The sequence below is a fragment of the Chelon labrosus genome (assembly GCF_963514085.1).
Source record: "Chelon labrosus genome assembly, chromosome: 8".
Taxonomy (NCBI): Eukaryota; Metazoa; Chordata; class Actinopteri; order Mugiliformes; family Mugilidae; genus Chelon; species Chelon labrosus.
Window position 1 is genome coordinate 6,959,207 of NC_140358.1, and position 22,211 is coordinate 6,981,417.

Consider the following 22,211-nt stretch of genomic DNA (forward strand, 5'->3'; position numbering starts at 1 on the left):
CAGTTGCAATGGCAAATGGAGACACAATGTCCAGCCGAGATCTAATACAGTGGTAAATTGTAAAAGCAATGCAAAACCTTTAAATAATACAGAGCTTAAACAGACCTGACAAGACTTTAGTCTCACATCACCAGTAGAGTGTGTCTAGACAACACAATCTTATGGCATTTCACCAAAGCAGCCTCTGATTTTAATCTAATCTTCGAATGGGGGAAGGTCAGTTGATTCTGGAAGTAGTTTTCCCCACTTTGACTTCCCTTACGTGTCGAGCACATCTCGACAACACTTCGTTCAATGGTCACAAAATGTAATCATTTGATTAGTGTACATTTGATAAGACACCAAGCATGACTTGCAAGATGGTGCATTACTAGCAGGTAGAAACACTGACAAAGTCCTCCTGAAGAGGTTCAAGTCACACACAGGGCTTTTACCTAATAGACTGGGTTTCAGTTCTTTGTTTTTATTTTTACACTTTTTCCAATTTCATTGCGCAGGCACAAAAGATACTGCCAATTGAGTCCGATGACACAAATCACTCTTTCAAAAAACTCCCAGGAGGCTGATCTACACCCATATCATTAAAAAACACAGCAAAAGTGTTTAGACTTATTACCTTAAAACACAACACATTATGAAGATTGCCGGGTTGCAACTCTTTATCGCACTGGAAGCAAGTGAAGGCAATCAGCAGAAAAGCCCTATCTCAAGATTCATGTGTGACCTCCTCTCATCACAGCTGCTTCTGCTGCATTACACACCACCAGACGGGTCTCAAGGATTGGAGGCACACTGGGAGTCTGAGCAACACAGAGGACAGAGGGCTATTAAGGAGTCTCATCAGTAAAAGTGTCCATCAATCACTGAACTGGAATGCATGGCCCCTCCCTCCTCCCGTAATGACTCTTGAGTGACAGCCACAGCTGGCGGGTGTTATGGCCTTGCCACAACATTAGACCTGACAGAAGGTTAACACTTCATCATCGTGCTAGGGCGCCATCGACTGCTACCGTTCGGTAAATATTTTCTTCTGACTTAGAAAAAAGTTTGTGTTACTGCGAGTCCCAGCTTGTCAATTTAGTAACAGCAACTCCCTGACATATGGTGACATATTGCCTTGTAGTTTATGCTTCAAACATTAACACCAGCACTCCACTAACATTGTAATGCAGTGGAGTCTTTGTTGGTGATTTTTGAATGAATTCTGAATGTGTCTAGTCTTGGATGAAAAGAATGCAGTGAATCAAAATGAACCTGAGAATGCTGAGGATCATTTTTGTATGGGTCATGCAACTTTGGCCTCAACCTTTTAGCAGATATCATGCATAAATAATTTCAATTTTAAGCAAGCTAAAAACATTAAAACGTACAGTGGAGTTTTTATCAATTAATTGAGCTAACATAGCTTTATTTGCTAACTAGGTAAGTTCACTAAAATGCTGCCATTTGAGGCACCAAAGACAAAGGTTAACTGCTAAAAGATTTAAAACCGCCATAGAGTAACTTAAGACTAAACTATTCATAGTTATTGTTGAGGAGCTATTTCCCTTTTTTTGAGAAAATTATATCTACTTGATGTTGCCTGTCCTCACCAGAAAAATTACAGCAGTGGTCTTCATGTATATGCTGTCCTGCAGGTGTGTGAATAAGTGCATGTAAAATCCCTCGACTTGTCACCATGATGGCCAAGATAAGAGTGGCTTGTTCTAGATCTGAGTAGTTTGCCTTTTACTGTGTTTCACATTGTAAATGGTAAATGGCCTTGTGTTTCTACAGCGCTTTTGTACCTATTGGTACTCAAAGCACTTTACAGTCACAGACGCATCTACCCATTAGCTCACACCAGCACACACACATTCGCATACCAGTGCCTCGTACTGGGAGCAACTGGGGGTTCAGTGTCTTGCTCAAGAACACTTTGGCATGTGGCACATTCCGGGGATCGAACTGCTAACTCGTGGACAATCCGCTCTACCTATTGAGCCACAGACGCCCCTTGTGCAAGTTTCTCTTGAAACTAGTGGGGTGCGTGTCACAGAAATGTGTTAACGGAGATAAATATACCACAGTTAGTATTATAAATTGTGCTCAGTGAAACTTTGTGTTCTATCTGGAAAACAAGACAGTAACAATTTAGCCATGCTGAGAATGAAGAGATGATTATGCTAACAAGACTGCTGTCTGTTTGCAAGGCATCCTGGCATCCATCTTGTAGTGTGACAGACACATTTTTTAAATGAATCCGATCAGTACCTCCTAGATTTGGGAGAACCAAACATTTGTATGCCCTGGCTGGCTGGCACAAGTCGTGCTCAGTGCCTCAGAGACTGGGAGAAAAACATGACGTGTCAAGCTCTCAGCCTCCACAAGGAAAGGGCGATATGCAGAAAAGTTAATTGCAACCATCACAAACTAATAGCCAACGCACTCATGTCATCATTTCCAAGTGAAGATAAAGCAGTCTTTGTTGTGTGACATTGAGAATGAACTTGACAAGCCTTCAGGGCGACATACAAATTGGCGCACCGTACACACACACACACACACACATACACACACCTACGCTCCTTCAGTCTCGCCCCTAAATAATCACAGCCTTTATTTTAGTCGTATCTGGGAAATGATTTCAATTTGAAGTTTTTTAAGTCAGACTGATGGAAACTGTGATGCAAATCAAATGTCTCTGCAGCAAATGGAGGTGTGAGGAAGTACAGCTAATGTATAACTTTAACAGAAATTCTAAATTTCCACACGTCCTCTAATAACATCTTTCAGTCAAATGCAATTCTATTTAATTCTTACTTGCTGTTATTTCTTTTTCTTAAACAAAAAATGGAAATGGGATACGTCTAGAAACTCCAGAATGATTCCACAGACATAAATAACAAGGATCTTTCATTTTCCACTTTTGAAATGTGAGCTCTGTGATTTCCATCTGTAAATTAGTAAATAAGATACAATGACGGAAATGATGTTTGGCTGCGTTCTTATTGTTTTGGTGAGGACTTAATAATACGAATTGGCCTTAAACTAACTGAGGTGGTCTCACTTGGCATCCCATGTGTTTTCCTGAGAATGACAGTATATGGCTTCTGTTCCAGGTAGCACATAGCATACTACTACAGAGTAAGTTTGGTCAGTGGAGTGAGCCTATTCCAACTGAGTTTTTGTCCAGCAGTCTTTCTTATTGCTCAATGGGAACATAACAGGCTGTGGACTTCTGTGTATGTGTCAGCAGGTGGGCGGTGTTGCACTGGTTTGAATTTTGGCACGTGTCCCAGGGCTCCAAGACTATTACACCCTGCCAGTGAAATAAGCCTCTGGTGGTTCAGAAAGCCTTTACAAACTACCTGAGGCTTTTGCGGAACACACACGCCGATGGACTATAGCGCTCGTTCTGCTTTACCTCAGCAAGAATAACAGAGACAAGCAAAACACTGGAGATTTTCAGGCAACCTCTTTGCTGGTGTTTATACCACTGCAACATCTGTTTTTCAAGTTATCAGTAGAACTTGATGTTTCTGCCTTTTGCCTGTTCTTGGCTAGGCTAGAGTTGCCCTTTTCTATTCCCTTGTCAGCTGCGGCAAGATCCTGGAAAAAATCGTGATCCCTGATCATGCAGAAATGTATTAACAGACATAGTGTGGCATAACTAATCATACACACACCTGTAAACCATCAGACAGTGAGCATCCTCAAATGTTAGGAAAGTAATGATCATGGTCTTAATGACTTAGTTTATGGCAAAGATGTGGAGGGAAGGAATACAAAGTACTTCACAAAGGAATACATGATCACACCAAGGCAATTCTGTGCGTTTATAACACATTCTGATTGCTTCTGTCCTTCAACGGTAGAGTGGCACTTAGAGAAAGTGGACATGTAACTTTTTCTTTTGAGTTTAGTTTTTTTCCTCTGATGTTGGATGGTTTGTGGCCAAGATAGCGATCATTGAGTAGGAAGACTTTGCATTGTTCCACTCAACATTTTGACTGTTATGAGTACACCATCTCAGTGCTCAAAACTGCATAAAATGCAACACGTTAACATGTTCAACTAACCCGGCAAACATGTACATGTGTTTGCTGAACATTAGAACATCTCCTGTTGAACTCCATTGCCTAGCCTGCAAGATTCTCAGATTCTCAGTCATTACTGGATGAAGTATTACAGGCTGTGGTCCCGTTATTTAGACAACAGACACTGAACAGCAAGGACAGAATGACAGCTGAACAAATTCTGTCGAAGGAAATCATCTTCCCTAAACGTCTCCTGCATTTTTGCTCTATGTCTTCATTCTTACCCTGTGGCAATGAGCACACTTCATCGTGCCAGTGATACGATCTCATGTGACTTTCACTGAATGCTATAGCCTGAGTCCTGTCCAAGCTCATAGCTGATAGAGCTTGATTAATGTCATAAATTACTTAATGCGCCTTTAAATCCAGAACTCCTTAACCTTCCACCTCACTGTGAAATTGAGTTCTCATTCAAGGTCTCATCCACATCCTCATCCTTATCCTCAAAGGGATGGTACATCAAGAACACACACATTCGCAAATACATATGGAGTCAAGCTGTTACTAGTCAGGCCTTACTCTGAAGAGCCAAACAAACTTTAACGCAAGGAGACCTTTGCAACGGTGCCAGTTCTATTTACAGCATAGCCCTTGGATCAAACTGACTTAAAGCAGCGATACGAGTCATGAATAACAACAATCATCTTTGGGGTGTTCCCATATAATCTTTGGTTTACGATTCACTCCTTTCACATGGCAGATATTATATCATGGGATCAATTTTTATGTTACATGTTTTTTTATTTTATTTTATTTTTTTCAAATTGAATGGAGCGTCAAATTCTGAGCCATGAATGAAACCTTATCTGAGAAAAAAGAGTGATATACACGTCTCTCTGTCCATACAAAGGGAAAACATGGTTGGTTACTGTCTGCACTAATGTGTACTTATTATAGGAATATTTGTCAATATAAGTGTCTTGGGTGACAGACACAACCATGAATTACATGTTACATACAAAAGCGGCTTCAGCTCAACTTCATACAGACAGTTGGAGTTCCTTGAGGATGAGAGATAGTTATCAGAGAGCTAAATTGTTTTTGTCTGGGACCGGATGCTATCTTGGAGTTGTAACTTAGTTGAATCCAGATTCTCAGTGCTCAAGCTGATTTGTGCCACTCAGTCAAATAACATTTGCAATTTCACTATTGAACTCAAGTTGTTATACTTAAGATTTCAATCTTGGTTGATCGACTGGCATATTAATAGAAGTGTGGTCTCATCAGTCAATAATAAATTGCACTAAGAACTGTAAATGTCATGTGATGTAATTCAACACCCTGTTTACCAGACAATAGCAAGGCTTTGATTCCTCCTCCTTGTTCCATAAAACATATACATGATCCACTAGTTAAAAAGGGCCATAATAGACCAGCATTCGCCAGTTGAATGATTTTGTGTGAGGCAGCTGCACATGGAAATGTTTGATTTAAGTGATCAGTTCTTTAATGGGGCTGAGATACAGCTGTGGGAGAGTGAACAATAAACAGTGTGGCTGATGTCAGTGAGATAAAATTGACTAAAATGCTGATTACACGCTTGACTTGTCTCCAGTGTGTCCTCTATGAGTGTGACGGTGATTTGAATCCAATGCTGTGGACTCGGCCACTAACAGTGTTAATACATGGCTATAGGAAAGTCTGATCAAAAACAAGATTTCATTTTTGGAAGATTTAATCACACTGGACTGATGTGAAAGTAAAATCGTCACTGAAATGTTGGCAAACAATTTGTGTACTATATTACTGAACTCATAATGCCTCTTAATGGGCATTATGATTAAGACATACGCAACACAGTTCTTACTACATGTCACCATTTTTGTCTTTATGGGACTTTAAGCGATCAATAACATTCATTAAAACATTTAAAATAATATAATTAAATTGATGAAAAACATCTAATATGGTAGTAACATGGAGGGGTCATGATTATTGATGAGTTATTGGAATGAGGATAAAACCCCACATATAAAGCGATTTGCTCACCACCTGTCCACTTCCAGCCACTTGCCTTAATAAACCTTCTTGTATATTTTCAATCTGTCAGTCAGTTGAATCAGTTGCTCCCATTCGCTGTTGCCTAAATGAGGATCTTCAAAACAGATAAATTCCATTTGGTACCCACAAGTTTTTTGGGTGTTTTTTCTCGGCTACCACTGTTGCAACTTGAATTTCATTAACATTCTATAGTTTCTATAGTTTACACCCCTTTCGAAGCCCCTGTTTGATTCAAGTTGTTAAGTGAATCTAATTCATGTGAGGCCAACATTTAACTCTCACTTCATTATTTACTTGATCTTTAATTGGTCATCCTTCCATCTGCTTTTGGTGAAGGTTTCTACGTTGTGCCAACCTTTCCGAATACAAGACAAGGCTTTTGTCTGGGTAAGCTCTGAGTAAATAAATTATAGTTGTTATATCTTACAGGTGACACTTTTACCTCTCTGTAAAAGAACAGTAAAGCTGCTTTTGATTAAAAGATCAACTAAATGGATGAAAAATATCATGCGTACCAAGTATCGTTTTCTGCTGAAAGTGTGAATGCTGCAAAATTTGATGCTAAATTACGGGGCCTTTCTGTCTTCGTATGCTATTTGTTTGATGTCTAACATGAAGTGGAGCCGACATCACTTTATTCTGGATGTAGATGGATCTTTTGCTGCCTCATTTTGCCAAATTCAATCTGCTCTGCTTTGATGTCTAAAATTGCTAATTTTGTGCTATGAAAGCAAATAATGCTGGCTTATCAAATATAGACAGTGATCATTTAAAACAAACACACAGGCTACATCTTTACTAAGATGATTCATACACTGGAGGGGCAATTTATACTCACTTATGTCTGGAACTAAAGTTCCTAGATGTGAGCACTGATGAGGTAACTGAACTATGGAGGACATGTAAAGCCTTGATTACTTTCCCAGTGTGTTGACGTTCACTTTTCTTGAAAAGGTAAAGTGCTTAACTTCAGAAGTTCATCATGACATAAATAAATAATAAGAATAAATCCAATATTGGTTTGGTTTGTTGTACCTTTGAACCCTTTACATTTTAATGGCTGGATGAACAAATTAAAATGCTGAACCACCTTTATCAGTGTCTTTCTCTGGTTTTGGATCAAGTTACAGTTTAAAAAAGACTACACAACTTGAAGATAACAACACATGAAACTGATTAAACATTCCTTTGCAGCTCAGTCGGCACTGGTTGAATGAGCAGGGATAGTACAAATAGAAGCAGGAACTTTAAGGAAACACGTTCAACATTAGTGTGACAACTTGTTCAACTTGCCAAGACCTGCTATCACAAACAGCAGGCATAGCTTAATGTCACTTCTGTTGCTTAGATTTTCTACATTATAGGATACTTTTTTAATGAAGGAGCACCCGAGGGAGTACGAGCTGTGGAAGGAATATGAATTATAAGGTAAGAAGGGATCTGTCTGAGTACCTCGGTTTGTTTGTGCATACCCACAAAGTGCATAGGAGAAATTTGAGCAGACAGTCAGCAGTGCGTGAATCTATATTCCCAGGTTGAGGTTTTTGAGAAGGTAAAACACTTAGGATCCGCTTATTGTCTTGTTTTTCAGTGCTTAAAACTGCATCTCAGGGCAAGACTATGCAGTTGAATACTGATAGGAGGTGAGGGAAAGGGGAATTCTACTGACTGGACTTATTTTTAACATGCAAACGAATAAGATGAGTATTTTTGAAAGACAGTACATTAAATAAATAATGATAACTAATTAATTCTCGGTATATCTGAATAGATATATGTATGTCTTTGAAATACAACAAACATGTTGTTTGAGTCCATTTGTGGTGCAAATGCGAAGCCACAGCTGCAACATCAACATATTATTAATCATTATTATAACATGACTGCAAGTGGCAAAGCTGAAAAGGGTTCTGGATCCTGTGTCTGGATTTTTATAATGAAATTGCTTCTTTGGCATCTTGTCAAATAAAATTAGCACAGGCGCTCTCCCTCAAATCAGACACTATAGAAGGAACACACATATGATCCCTGCTGCTGTGGGATGATTACACATGTTTAATTAACTGCACTGAAAACACTGTTCGCGGCTGCTCACTTATCAAACATAACGTCAGTATTGACGTCTATTTGGAAGCAAATTACACCAATGTGAATGGTTTTCAGGCAACAATCCTACTCAGCCACATTCAAAATTTGGTTTTGATGCACATAAAAACAGAAAATAATAAAAACTGACTCCCATGAGAAAAGCCTACATCAGTCAGTGGTATTTATATATTCTAAAAGGTTTGTATGTCTGCGCCTTTATAAAATAAAGACAGAAAATGTACTGTTGTCACCAGCGGCAATGTTTAATTGCAAATATAAAAGCCAAGAATGTGGAACTGCCAAAAACTGCAGTTCCAAAGATGACCACTTGAGTCTGTCTCCAAATACCACCCTGGTACATAAAAGGATTTTGGTCTCTACAACTAATTTTGACGAGGGTGAATTTATGTCTGTGATGGTTCTCAGTCATCCAGGTAATGGTATATCCAAAAAAGGTTCAAAAAAGGCAACTGGACTTGTAGAGTTTTTGTGAGAAGACGTTTCACCACTCATCTGAGTAGCTTCTTCAGTTCTAGGGGACTCGTGGGAAGTTTGAGGTTTAAATAGGAACTCCTCCTGAAACTTGCTTGTTATGTTAACAACCAGAAACCGGTGCGATTGGGTACTTACCTGTTGTTGAGGGGGGACTGTTTTTGTACCCGTCCTCTTCCCTATGAATGGTGCTCTAACAACTCTTGTCCGCCAGAGGCTCCAGTGTCAAGGTGTCGTTAGAGCACCATTCATAGGGAAGAGGACGGGGACAAAAACAGTCCCCCCTCAACGACAGGTAAGTACCCAATCGTCGATGGAAATTAGCTGCACCGGTTTCTGGCTGTTAACATAACAAGCAAGTTTCAGGAGGAGTTCCTATTTAAACCTCAAACTTCACACCAGTCCCTTAGAACTGAAGAAGCTACTCGGATGAGTGGTGAAATGTCTTCTCAAAAAAACTCTACAAGTCCAGTTGCCTTTTTTGAACCTTTTTTGGATGAGGGTGAATTTAGAATAACTGCTGAATGACAGGTAGGTGGCCTCATAGAACTAGCTGGGAGCCCACATTGAGCTTAAAAATGCTATTCAGCAAACACGTGGATGACTTCACCGATGGTTCATGCATCTTTACATACGGTCAATAGGCCTAATCAGCATGTCCACTGACTCAGCTGGTCTCCTCCTAAACATGTTTGTTTGGTGCAATAAAGGCTACTGAACAGACGCAGATGCTGAAAGAAAAAATGAGGAAAAACTCTATTTGTCCACTCTTAAATGTGCTGAACTGGGTATTACACTAAAATTCACTCTTGGTAATTTACAAATATAAATAGCACTGAAACAATGATACTTATTGAGGGTGCCAATGCATTGCCATTACCCCTCACAGCTTCACAGCTTTGTAGGTATAAAGGGGTGAAGTGAACACTGCGGCTGACTTCATTAAGTTTCATTTTCCATTTTATCTCTTCTGAAGTGGACCATTAAGTCGGCGCACAAGGGTAACTGATCAGCTAATCTGCCCGTGATTTATGTGGCATGGAAACTGAGGACTTAACTGAGCCTGAGAACACATTGATTACTGACATGGTTAATTGGCTAAACCTACTGGTACACTGAGACAGGCTTATTGGAAATGTCAAATCAAGCAGCTCATTTGCATTCATGATGTATGGTGTCTATTCCAGCTTCTGCACAGGCAGCACAAACTGACACACATAGTCGTAGAGGAAGGGATTTCGGCCTTGAATTTGCAACTGACCATCTGGCCTTCCATGATGTTGGTATTGGTTGGAATACCATTTTGTTTTTTGTTTTTCCCTCATCATCCACATGCCAGCATTTTATGGGCTTAACTGACATCCGTACATAGCTGGTGTGAGTAAGACTCAATATGTCTGTGGGTTATGAGGCAAGATCCAGCTTTGGATGCTGTGCGTGCATGTATGTTTTAGAGATCAAAACCATGGCTGAGACAATACTGCCTCAGAAATAGCAACAGTGAAAGCAGATTAAAGCAGCATGAAATTGAAAAAAAAAAATTATTTGAGCAGATAGGGTAAAACAACATTATGAGCGACAGTAGAGGTGGTATGAATTTACAGTGTTTGAATAATAGAATCCACTCGGTTTATTGCAGGTCATGTTAAGGAATATGTTCACAGAGCAACCTGAGATGACACCTGAATAAAAATACTTATTGGTCTGACTTAGCTGCACACACATGATGTGTAGTATATGCATTTTAAATGGGTTATGAGCTAAGACGGAATTGTACTATTGAGAAAACTACTGAACAACTGAGACTAAGAGGAAATGTTGTTGTAAAAAAACAGGATGTTTAGTCGATCTATTGATATATGATCTCCAAGATATCTGATATGTATATACCCTCCCACTACAATGGACTCTGATCCATTGACAAGTTGAGGAGGTTGTTTGTCCCTCAGGTCATACAACTCTGCAATGCCTCCCTGTGAGGAAACAACTGGACTGTGGTCATTGCTGATACGACAGTATTTTCTCTATCTCTATCTATTGATTTATATTATTGTATGTGCTTATAGATTGACCTTTTTTTTAGTAATGTAGACCACAGTACTATTTTATTTTAGTGATCATTGGTTAATATTTTAAGGTTGCTAAGACCTAAAACTCAGAATTTCAGTGGCTCCCACCTCTCCGTATTGATTAACCCCAGTACTTACAGTCTCAGCAAGCAAAGCAGACTTAAATCAAGCTCAATATGCAAAGTGCACATTTAAATTCCATAATAAAGCATCAAAGAACCATAACATCATATAATGCAAGTTGTCATTATTTATATATCTTTATTACTCTCTTTTCTGTCTCTGCCCAGCGGCCTTAGGCAGATGGGTCCCTCCCTATGAGCTGGGTTCTGCTCAAGGTTTCTTCCTGTTAAATGGGAATTTGCCCTTGTCACCGTCGCCTTCAGGCTTTCTCTGGGGGTTTCAGGTCGCGTTTCAGACCGGATGTTGTAAAGCGTCTTGAGACAATTTGTCTTGTTATTGACACTATATAAATAAAATTGAATTGAACAGAATTTATTGGTGTTAAGCAAACAGGGATAAATATCTGTGGCTCTTTCACTGGTTAATGTTCTCATGATATTTTGTAGATGACACACACTTGAAATTCAAGCTCCCCGTCTCATTGAATAGGCTTGAGTCATGCTGTGCAACTGTCAACGCTACTCCTCACGACAAGGTTTGCAGTGAATCACTAAGTGCACAGATTAGCATCTGTTTAAGCCACTTCTGAGCTTTCACACGTTAACTGTATAAAATACATAAATACATTTTCAACATGCACAGAAATCTTTTTTATTACAGAGCTTCAGCCTTGGAGATGTTCTCTTTCTATAAGGCAGTGAATGCTGCAGCCCACAAGGCTGTTTGCAAGATGCGGAATAGTGTCAAACTGCATTATCTACTGAATTCAGACCCGGGCATAACTGACTTCATACTCTAATGTGACAAGATTGGTAACTATATCAGGTGAAGTGTTTCATAGATTTTTTTTTCATCCTGAAAAGAAGCATAATGCTTAATGTGTGTGTAAGGAATAATGGAAATGTGTGCTTCTGTTTGTGTTTCTGTATGCAAAGAGAGAAGATTGCCTTCTTTCATTTGCCACTTTCAAACACCAGGAGTCATTTTCCCATCTTTAAAGAGGACTTATGCACATTTATAGGTTCATATAATATTATTTTGGGGCGTTACTTGCATATATTTGCATGATTTACAATTTTATTTGTCTTATACTGGTTAATGCAGTCACCAGTTCAGCCTCTGTTCAAAATAGGATGCCACCTATCGGACTGCAGCTGGCTCTAGAGAATACCGTGGATGTGGTATAGCCATGAATGTTTTCTAGCTGCTGCCTATGTTTCCATATTGTGTGGCCCACTGCACATGTATATTAATGTCTCCCCCTGCCCAGGAATTCCCACTTGGCTCATAGACTTTACATTGAGATGATGTCATGCAAATGAAACTCACTTTTTGGGTTCTGGGAAAGTTTTACAGTACAGAAATTATACCTCCATGGATGAAAAAGTCATAGCAGGAACAGTAAAATCAAATTTTGCTTGCAGTGTGAGGTTCCCTGTCAACAGTATTACAGACTTTTCGTTTTACAGTGGTGGTCTATGGGGGGAAATGCATCTGGGGCTGGAAGAGATTTCTTCATAGTGATATTGGAGGAGACGCTGGGAAAAGCTCTTAATATTTATCTATTGAGGGTATAAAAACAAACAACACAGTTGAATTTTACTTTCAATTTCTTGCCATATAATCATGACATACTATCATATAAAACATATAGTAAACCTGCCTTCAGGCACGCTTTGGCGTCTACTCAGAGTAAACTTAAAATGCACGGTGTGTCCCAGCTTTTGAAGCAACAGCGCAATGAGAAACATCAACTACACCCATTAAAATTTCACCAGGTAGCAGAAGAGGAGTGCTATAATAATTACATACTAGCAAAACAATGTCACTTCTGCAGTTGCACGGGTTCAAATTTTCACAATGGGCCCCCACAGCTGATTTAACTGCTCAATATCTCACATTTGTCCCCATTGAAATGTTCTTCTTTACTTTCTCTTGCTTTCTTCTTCCTGACATTTCGTCTGACTTTTTAGCTTGCCTCTCCCTTACTCTTAATTTCCTATCTCATTTCATAACCTCACACCTCAAGCTGCCATTTCAAATCCCCTTATCTTCTGGCTTTCTCTTGTGCTCTGATATTTTCTCACACAGCTCTGTTAGAGGTTATACTGGCCAGCAGAGACTGCTTGGTGGCTGGAGACTCGTGTTCGAGTGATGAGACTTGCAGTCCACGTCTACGGACTTTGCGTCAGTGTGTGGCGGGTAATGGCAGCATGAAGCTGGGCCCCGGTGCCAGAAGCCAGTGTGCCAATGCAGTGTCCGCCCTCCTGACCAGCCCCTTACATGGCTGCCAGTGTAAACGAGGAATGAAGAAGGAGAAGAACTGTTTGAGCATCTACTGGAGCCTTCACCAGTCTGTCATACATGGTCTGTACTCATATGCTAAAAACTCAGTTATATTTACATACAGCACTTGGATTAGGAATCACCAAAAGTAATTAAACACCATAACAAGTGAATAATAAGCTGACAAATGAATAACAGGCATGCTATAAGTGACTACATGTACACATTTGCATTACATATCTTTCATAAAGTTTAGATTAGCTGTGATGGTTCAGGTCAATAATACCTCTATTATTCTTTCAGGACTCAACCTGGTGGAGAGTTATCCCTACGAGACAGTGCAGAGGGATTATGACTATGTCCGCTTGGCCTCTATTACAGCTGGCAAGTTTACCTTCATTAACATTCACCTTTTTTTTTTTTTTTTTAGAATATTTCACCTTTTGAAAATGTTTTTGTTCTAGCAAGAATACATGACTCCACACAATCTTCCCTGGAAACATGCCAAATATATAGAGGTCCCTTATGTCCTTCACATAAAGGACACAACTAACCCACACTTTTCATTCATCTCAGATTCAGGTTCAGAAAACGGGGGCCGCAGGAGCCAATTTAAGAACCTGCACACATTTCAGTATCCAGCATTATATCTTGTTATTGAATGTCACCACCATTGCATACTAATGAAGTCATTTGTCATGACACTGAGTTAAAATGATTGAATATTTACCCTAAAACAACAAATCATATCAAATGAATTAAACCAAACCCGAACTTAATGAAAAGCAGAATATATCTGTGATATATATCAAGATATAGATATCTTGCAAATGCAAACATAATATTAAATGACAACACTGTAAACTAATGTTGTATAATGAGGTAGAGTTTAGTTTAAGACTAGTAACATTTAGGCTAAGGTTATGATATTAAAATGGTCATGGATCAAGGTATTTATTGCTTAGATCAGAGTATGTGCAGGCTAAACAATATATTAATCTAAGGGCTGAAACCTACAGTTATTCCATATATTATAATTTAAATTTCATTATAAATTAAATTTATAATATAAATATAATAAATCTATTCTATATAATCAATGAAACTGACCCAAAGAGTACAACCTAAATATCTGTGGCTGAATATATGGCCCACGTATAACATTTATTAGTGCAAATACTGTGTGTATTTGCACTGTTACGATCTGGGTATCTGTAGCAAAATCCACTGAGTTCCTGCTAATGTAATCTTTATAAACGGACATCTAGATATGAATGCAGAATGTCATCATCATCATCATTAGGAGAAGGGCAGGTGCATTCAGAGACTGCTGCTAGTGCAAACTAAAAAATTTCGGCCGCAATAGTTTCGCTTTAAAACAATTTGTCAGAAACGGACCAACCAGACCATTTTTGCCATTTTTTTTTAGAAGGTGCAGCAGTTTAAAATATTTAAGAGGGAGCAGCCACAGTGAGCTGTTAGATAAAGAGCTGCAGGGGACAGCCTACACACCTGTAACTTCTCAGTGAGGTAACAAACTCCTTCCACTGCGTCCTCCTTATCACAGACTCATTCTGTGTGCTTGTGAAATGTTAACTAAATTATCAAAGGGTTCATCTTCTGTCAATCAAGTTGGTTAATTCAGTCTGACCAGAACATTAGCATTAACGTACTGCAGAAAAAAAAAAAATCTTGACTCATCCCTGAAGCTGGCAGCTCAATGAGGTCAGCTGGTTGCTCATTTCCCAGCAAAAGGTTCATTCAGAAGTTGCCAGCAAGAATACCAGGGACCACTCTCTCACCCTAACATGACCCTTTATTAACACCGCTGCTTGGTTTGGTGTCTTTGGTCCAAAACACATAGCGCTTCAGATCGGATGCAACAGATAATTGGATATAAAATATCTGATGCATTTCCACAATCATATTTAACTAATTTCTTTCTGCATTTCTTTCTCTCGCTCCGTGTCTCCCAGTGAATTGCTACTCGCATTCATTTGTGTTAGTCCTCAGTTACTCAGTTAATAGACAAAGAATCTATGAAATTAAATGACTGCGATGTCCCATATAATCAATGAGTCATGCAAGCCACAGCAACACATATTTCGCCCTATGGGGATTGTTAAAAGGCTTCCCGAGTGCTGTTACATCTGAAACAAATTAAGGCTTATAGTTACCTTGAAATAACAAATAAAGGAATATCTCTCGTAACAAACCTGTGACGCACATTTTACAGGTAGGGGGGCGTCAGATTGGCACTTGCTTACTCACTGCATACTTTTGCAATGGCTAACGTTAAGTGTCTGTTACTGCAATATGTCCTTATTTTAATTAGCAGGATGGAGAATGTGTGCTTCTTGTGGTGACATCAAAATAATGCAAAAAATAAATCACTCTGACATCTTGAAAATTGGTTGTGAGGAGCATTGTTTATTTACACTTCTCTCATGGAGTTGATGTGTAATTTCAGGCTACCTATCTGAACTTCTGAGCTTCTAACAAGAGATTACATCTCAACACAATGAATAAATAAACTGAGCACGGACCACAGGTCACATACACTCTTATTCTCATAAACACAAACCCCTTTTGATCTCTTGTTATTAGCTTTCCACTAATATCTTGTCTTTGACCTTACTTCCATCCACAGACTCTGATGTTGGCATGACAACTGTGAATCGCTGCCTGGATGCAGCCAAGGCTTGCAATGTGGACGACTTGTGCCAGAAGCTTCGCACAGAATATGTCTCAGCTTGTATCAAACCCACTGCCAAGTCAGGCCTGTGCAACCGGCCGAAATGCAACAAGGCCCTGCGCAGGTTCTTTGACCGCGTTCCTGCCGACTACACACACGAGCTGCTCTTCTGCCCCTGCACGGACACAGCGTGTGCGGAGCGTCGAAGGCAGACCATCGTACCCAGCTGCTCTTATGAAAGCGTAGAAAAACCTAACTGCATTACACAGATGAGGATCTGCAAGTCTGACTACGTGTGCAGGTTCGAACTGAGCTAAATGGAAGCTGTTAATTGGCTTCCCTTTATTCCAATGCCAGTCTCATGTCTATAATAGAAATGAAATTTATTTCTCACTTAGCCAAGTCATTTGGACACATTGCTCTAATATGATCGTAATCCCCTTTTTGTTTTTGTCTAACCAACTCTTCTCATGGTGTCCAAAATCAACAAAGACAATGTTTAATTATTCCCACTTCATTCAAGTATTCCATGGATATAGATTTTTAGATATAATCCCCATACATATTTGGGCCAGTGTTGTTCGGTATTATGGCTCTTTGAAACCAAATAAACAGCCATTCAATCAAGAAAATGGCCCGCTGTTTTACCCTAAAGCTTTCCACCACCATTGGTTAGAACACCCCAGAGATCCTGTTGGAATAACACATTAAATATTTAGCACAGATAAAGAGCCAGATGGATCAGAGTTATCGCTCATTGCTATCTCTGGTCATGGCCATTATTTTTCCACAGCCCCATTACACTCAGAGGCCTTTACTAATGATCCCAGGTCTGGGGGATGAAATATATTACTCTTTCTATCACTTTCACATTACAGTCCAGTGCTTTCGGTGCTCACCATGGCCGACAATATTTCTTTATGTCAGAGGGGCAAACTGTTAATTAAATGCAAAGTGTTACAGCAGAAAGGAACTGGTTTAAAAAGATACTTATTACATGAAACAATACAGAGATCTGTCTGACTAGTGCCTGTTTGGTGCTTTTGTAGGTCTCGTCTGGCACAGTTTCAGTATGACTGTGAACCTTCCAAAACATCTGCCAATGGCTGCAAGCAAGGCAACTATGGAGCCTGTCTCATCGCCTACACAGGGCTCATAGGTAAGTGCACACCCTATGAGACAAGAAAAAAAATAAAATTCAAGGAAAAAAATTCATTGAACAGGTGGAGGAGGAAAGAGACAGTGTGCGAATGAAGGTATGTGCCATGTTCTGTGTGAGAGGACAGAGAAGCGACAAAGAGGTAGGAGGGAGTGAAAGCTCCCGAGAGGTGATATTAATACACATAGAACAGGTTAGGAGTGAGTGGGAGAATGAAATACAACTTCTCATTCTAAACCAAGAGACAAAGTTCAGGTTGGTGTAAGCATAAAAATATGTCATTATAGTAAAAACAATGTCTCTTTATCCAACGTGAGGTTTAGTCTGTTTTATAACTGGTCCATAAAAGAAAAAAAAGAACAGCCACTTCTTTTCCGCACACCGGAAAGAGGAGCTAACCAAATCCATTTCAAGAACCTCAAATGGTGCCCCTCAGCACAAACACGCGCTTGGCATTTTCATTCCTGTCTTGTATTTATTAAAGCACTTGAAATCCCTCCTCCCTTGTGCTGAAAAAAAAAATGCCAGAAAAAAAAAGGTGTCAATGCCAGAAACTTGTGTGACATAAAAATTAAAAAATTGGAGTATATCTCAATATCTCTCTATTATAGCAAGCAGTGCAGCAAACAGCACACAGGCAGTCTAATCTGCATACTGTAATATTATCACTACCTAACATCTAGTCAGTGTATAGGAAATGCAAAGTCTATTAATGTTTGAGAAAATACAGCGTTATGAATGCAGTGTATCAGCTCAGAGGAGGGTACATATATGTAATACATAAGTAATGCATATGTAAATATTGACTGAAGCCTGGTGCTGTCTCTCTGCAGGAAGTACAATAACTCCCAACTATGTTGACAACTCCACATCCAGTGTGGCCCCGTGGTGCACCTGCTCAGCCAGTGGGAGCCAGAGAGAGGAGTGTGAAGACTTCCTGGGATATTTCACAGACAACATCTGTCTCAGTGAGTGTCACTCAATCCACAACAAAGTGGGATATGCTGACACAGGTTTCTGGGCTAGTAGTTGTTTATACAGGGCTATTTGGGAACAGAGAATTTGACCTCTGGTTTAACATCCTGTTTAACAGGTGTCATGACGCTTAAAGGAAAGTGCTGATGTAGTGTGTGTTTTACAGGCACTGACTCTTTTACGTTACATTATGGTTTGTTTCCTGTCAAGACTTAATCATTAAAAAAAGAACCAGCATGTTTGTAGGAAAACTAGGCCAAGGCCAGTGGCGCACACTCCATATGCTACATAAGTATCAGCATACATGAGGCCGAGGTGCCTTGAGCAAGCACCTAACCCCCAAACTGCTCCTCAGGAACCAAACAGGTGGCGGCTCACTGCTCCAAGTGCACACACTGCTGTGTGAACAAGCATGAATCTGAATTAGCTCACTGGAGGTCTTTGGTTATGGCTAGCACAAGGCTGAATTATTAGCAATATTCAGCCTAGCCATTCATTGCCTGATTTCATGGTGTATCTGCTAACAGAACCTAACTAAACCCTAAAACACATTTAGGCATTACAGGAAATTGAAGATAGCTGCTTATCCGCCAAAGAGAAGCAGAACAAGATCACAATCCAGCCTGAAGCCAGTGTAGTCATATAGTTCTCTCCATCTCTGAAATGCTTTAATATTGGTGTGTTTTGACATTTTTTATTTTTATATTTTCAGGCTCTCTTTTGGGGTCAACTTTTCCTGCATTAGTTTCTGCAATTGAATCAGTCTCGCCATAATCTGAAGAGATATCTCTGATTGACCAAAGTCTTTTGTCCTGGGTTACATTTTCCTAGGGCCTCAAAAGAGAGCCAACGAGAGTTTCAGAAGGCTAGTTCTGGCTAGAATTGAAATATACTGAAATACATATAACACCTTTCTGCCTTATTCTGATTTCTACGGTTCCATCTCCTTCCACTGGTACAGCGTGTAATATCTTTTATAACCTCAAAAAAGGCATTCTATAATCAGAATCATTTTCTCTGATAACCTGAAACAGGAGATATTCAAACAGCCTTACTATGAGAAGCAAACTAAGCTTGATGGCGGAGAGAGAGAGAGACACACACAAAGAACTGTCAGGACACGGTGAGACAGATGTTGCCCAGCATGCTTCCGCAGCAGCGAGATGTATTTAAATCAGACATCCTGTGCTTTTTGTTGAATTAACAGTGAGCTCTTTTTCATTTGCTCTTTCTCTCTCTCTATTTTTCCCTCTCTCCCATTTTCACGCTCACTTCATGCTTGCTCATTAGTAATCGCCCCTTCACGCTGTTTCTTTGGTAATTCCACCTTGGTCTTCAGACAGTCACTTGTCAGTAAATTCTAAGTAAGCATCCCTGTGATTAGGTATCACTATATTTATAAAATCACATCAAAAAGCCTAATCTTTCTTTCTTTCTTTCTTTCTTTCTTTCCTTCTTTATTTCTTTATTTTAGTTAGATATAACCAGAAATTCCCTCAGAAAACTGCAGATGATTTTGGACACAAATCTTTTTGTTAGAGTGGTCTGTTGAGAGCTATATGTATATATATGTATTTTTTTCCCAATCACATACAGATGATAAATAATTATACACTTCAAACTTAAACTTAAGGTCGAACATACCAAACATCAAAGATCTACCGTCAAAAAAGGCCAACAGAGAGGATCTCTGGATCAAAACGGTTTCACATGAACACAACACGAAGATTACAACAGCCAGCTGGCACACACTTTCTACACGTGTGAACTCTTCATAACAGCAGATCCAAAATGCTGAATCTCGTGGCAATGCTGTGGGACACACAGGACAAATTAGGGTCAATTACGGTCACAGAAGCAAGCAGAGCAGTCATCACAAAGCACAGTCACCGTCTTGTCATCATAAAATGGGGGTAAACATGGGTAAAGGAGTGTGGATCAACCAACAGACCACCATGTGGAGCTGAATGTGAGCACTAAGTTGGTCCTGTCTGGTAACAATTCGAATAAAAATACCTGGTGTTGATGTGAGAAAGGCACCATTAGAACAGATTTGATTTTTTTCATTTCTAAATAAATGACAAATGTTTTTGTTTTATTTCAGTTTTATTATTTTTTTTTCTCTGTTGTACTGACCTTGAATTGGTTCGTTTAAAACTATTAGACTGGATGTCATTAGACGGTTTACAGTATAGATTTTGTTTAGTTGAACGATTTAGGAGCAATAGAAACATAAACAGTATGCCTAGTATTGGATGTGGGAACAATAACATCACTTTCATTTCATTGACCATATCAGGATGCTCCATCAGCCTTATTTCTGAAGTCCTACGCTGGTGTTTTGTAATTTATTGTGTCTTCTGATCTGCTGCTGCATCGCCTCATTTCCATGGTAATTCTCACCCTAACACCTTTTCTCTTCTGACCTCTGCTCTTGAGTGTGAATTATTAACGTCCTCATTATTGACTCCAGCGGGTATATATCCATCACAAAACCTGTACAAACAGCAAATATCTTTCCTTGGGGTGTGTGGTGAGGTGAATCTTTGGCCAGCCTTTCCTCGGGCCCCCAGCCTAGAAAAGATACAGAGAGAGGTCTCAGAGTTATTTGGCCAGTGCAAATGGTTGAAGAGCTAATGAGGTCAATGCGGAGAGGCAGGTGCAGTTTGGATACTTGAAGAGAATACTGAGTATTCTGTTTCTCTTTTTCCTTTTCTCCGAATCCAGACCAGGCCCAGCAAACGCTCTTGTGCAAAATTTACAATCCAGAACTGGACGCATCTGTCGTAACTGAATAACACATGGGTGTAACTCAATGAAAACACATCAAGTCAACGTTGCTGAAGTCCGGTAAAATCATTTTTTCTGCCATGTCTCATGTTTCAGGCAATGCTCTCATGACATTTGGAAGCGAATCAGAACAGCAGCCGACTCTGAGCCGGCCCAGCATACCCAGCCACGACAGAAGAGAAAGCAGGAGCACCACCTCGCCACCAGAAACCATAGAAACTATGAGGAACATTCTCGATGCAACAATACCGACACAGGTGTGCAGTTTTCCTGTTATGGCCAGAGTTCACTGCAGCAGCTTTATATAACCCTACATTCAGGAGAGAATTATTTCTGACACTGGCAAAAAAAAAAAAAAACATTGCTTGGAAGTGCAGAAATACAGTGTTTTTAAATCATTTTGGCATGCAATTATGTTTGTAGAAGAATGAGACTATTCAGCTATTCATCCTCAGTGTTCCCAAATTAATTCATGTGAGGAGGAATAGTGGTATATAGTGAAAATGAGGTAAAGCATGTCAATCTGATCAGAGTATAAGAATTTAAATGCGGTCTTTCTTCGGAGTGCCATATTCAAGCAGTAATATGAGGAATGCCTTCAGCAGATTACACGTTATCAGCCAGATAACTTAACAGAACTGACAGATACGAGGAAAGGGGAAAAGAAATGAATGGAAATAATGGGGATGGCTCAAAATCCTGACAAATAGACTAGCATTACTCTAAAATAATTATACCACAGGGAGCACTTCAACTTCTGTCAACATATGCTGCACACACACAAACACACCCTCTTCACACCGGCTGGGAAGGAAAAGAAGGAAAAAAAAAAAAGGCTGCTTTCATTGTGCGATGATGAATAGGGTAACTGTTATTCATAACATAATTACATACATAAATATTCATTGGACCAGCCAAGTTGTTCTATGGCACACTGACATCTACGTACATCTTGCAAGCTGTGAAAAACAGCACACAATAACTGTTCAAGGTCCAGTGTGTCACGTCATTAGCCATGTTTCTTGAGCGAGACATGGCAATAATTCTCTATATGATCAGCAAAGCTAACGCAGTCATCGCTTTGAAACGCAAACATAGCGTGTATACATGCAGGTATTCACCACAGCCTTCAACTCAGTCTTGCCTCTAGAAATCTCTTGTCCTTTTTTGCAATGTGATGAGTAAGGTTGCTACATGTAAACAAATTACATGTAGCAACCTTCTACATAAGCTTTTGCTGGCTGAAATTCAAACACACGCATCTGATTACAATGATGATCTGCTAGTAATCACTTAAACTACCTAACAGCCTCGTGTTGTTTTATATGATTGGTGGAGTTGGCTGCAGGGGTGTAGTGCTATTTGTGAGCTGAGCAATAGAATGTGGGACTTAACAATGAAGCCAGTGAGAAGTGCCAAAAGCTGCAGAGGGTTTCAAAAGTGAGTCAATTCCC

The 22,211-nt window shown here is 39.6% G+C and overlaps 1 protein-coding gene across 1 annotated transcript in view; it reads left to right on the forward strand.

The window, feature by feature from the left end:
- The window catches only part of gfra4b (GDNF family receptor alpha 4b), a gene marked incomplete at its 5' end in the record, with an annotated part of 50,159 nt that overhangs the window by 26,055 nt on the left and 1,893 nt on the right, over positions 1–22,211 (forward strand). Inside the window, 6 exons of the mRNA XM_084550372.1 lie at positions 12,944–13,219; positions 13,442–13,522; positions 15,789–16,134; positions 16,883–16,992; positions 17,826–17,960; positions 20,854–21,014. Of these exons, the coding sequence (XP_084406498.1) occupies positions 12,944–13,219; positions 13,442–13,522; positions 15,789–16,134; positions 16,883–16,992; positions 17,826–17,960; positions 20,854–21,014 (1,109 nt within the window). The remainder of the gene's footprint in view (positions 1–12,943; positions 13,220–13,441; positions 13,523–15,788; positions 16,135–16,882; positions 16,993–17,825; positions 17,961–20,853; positions 21,015–22,211) is intronic.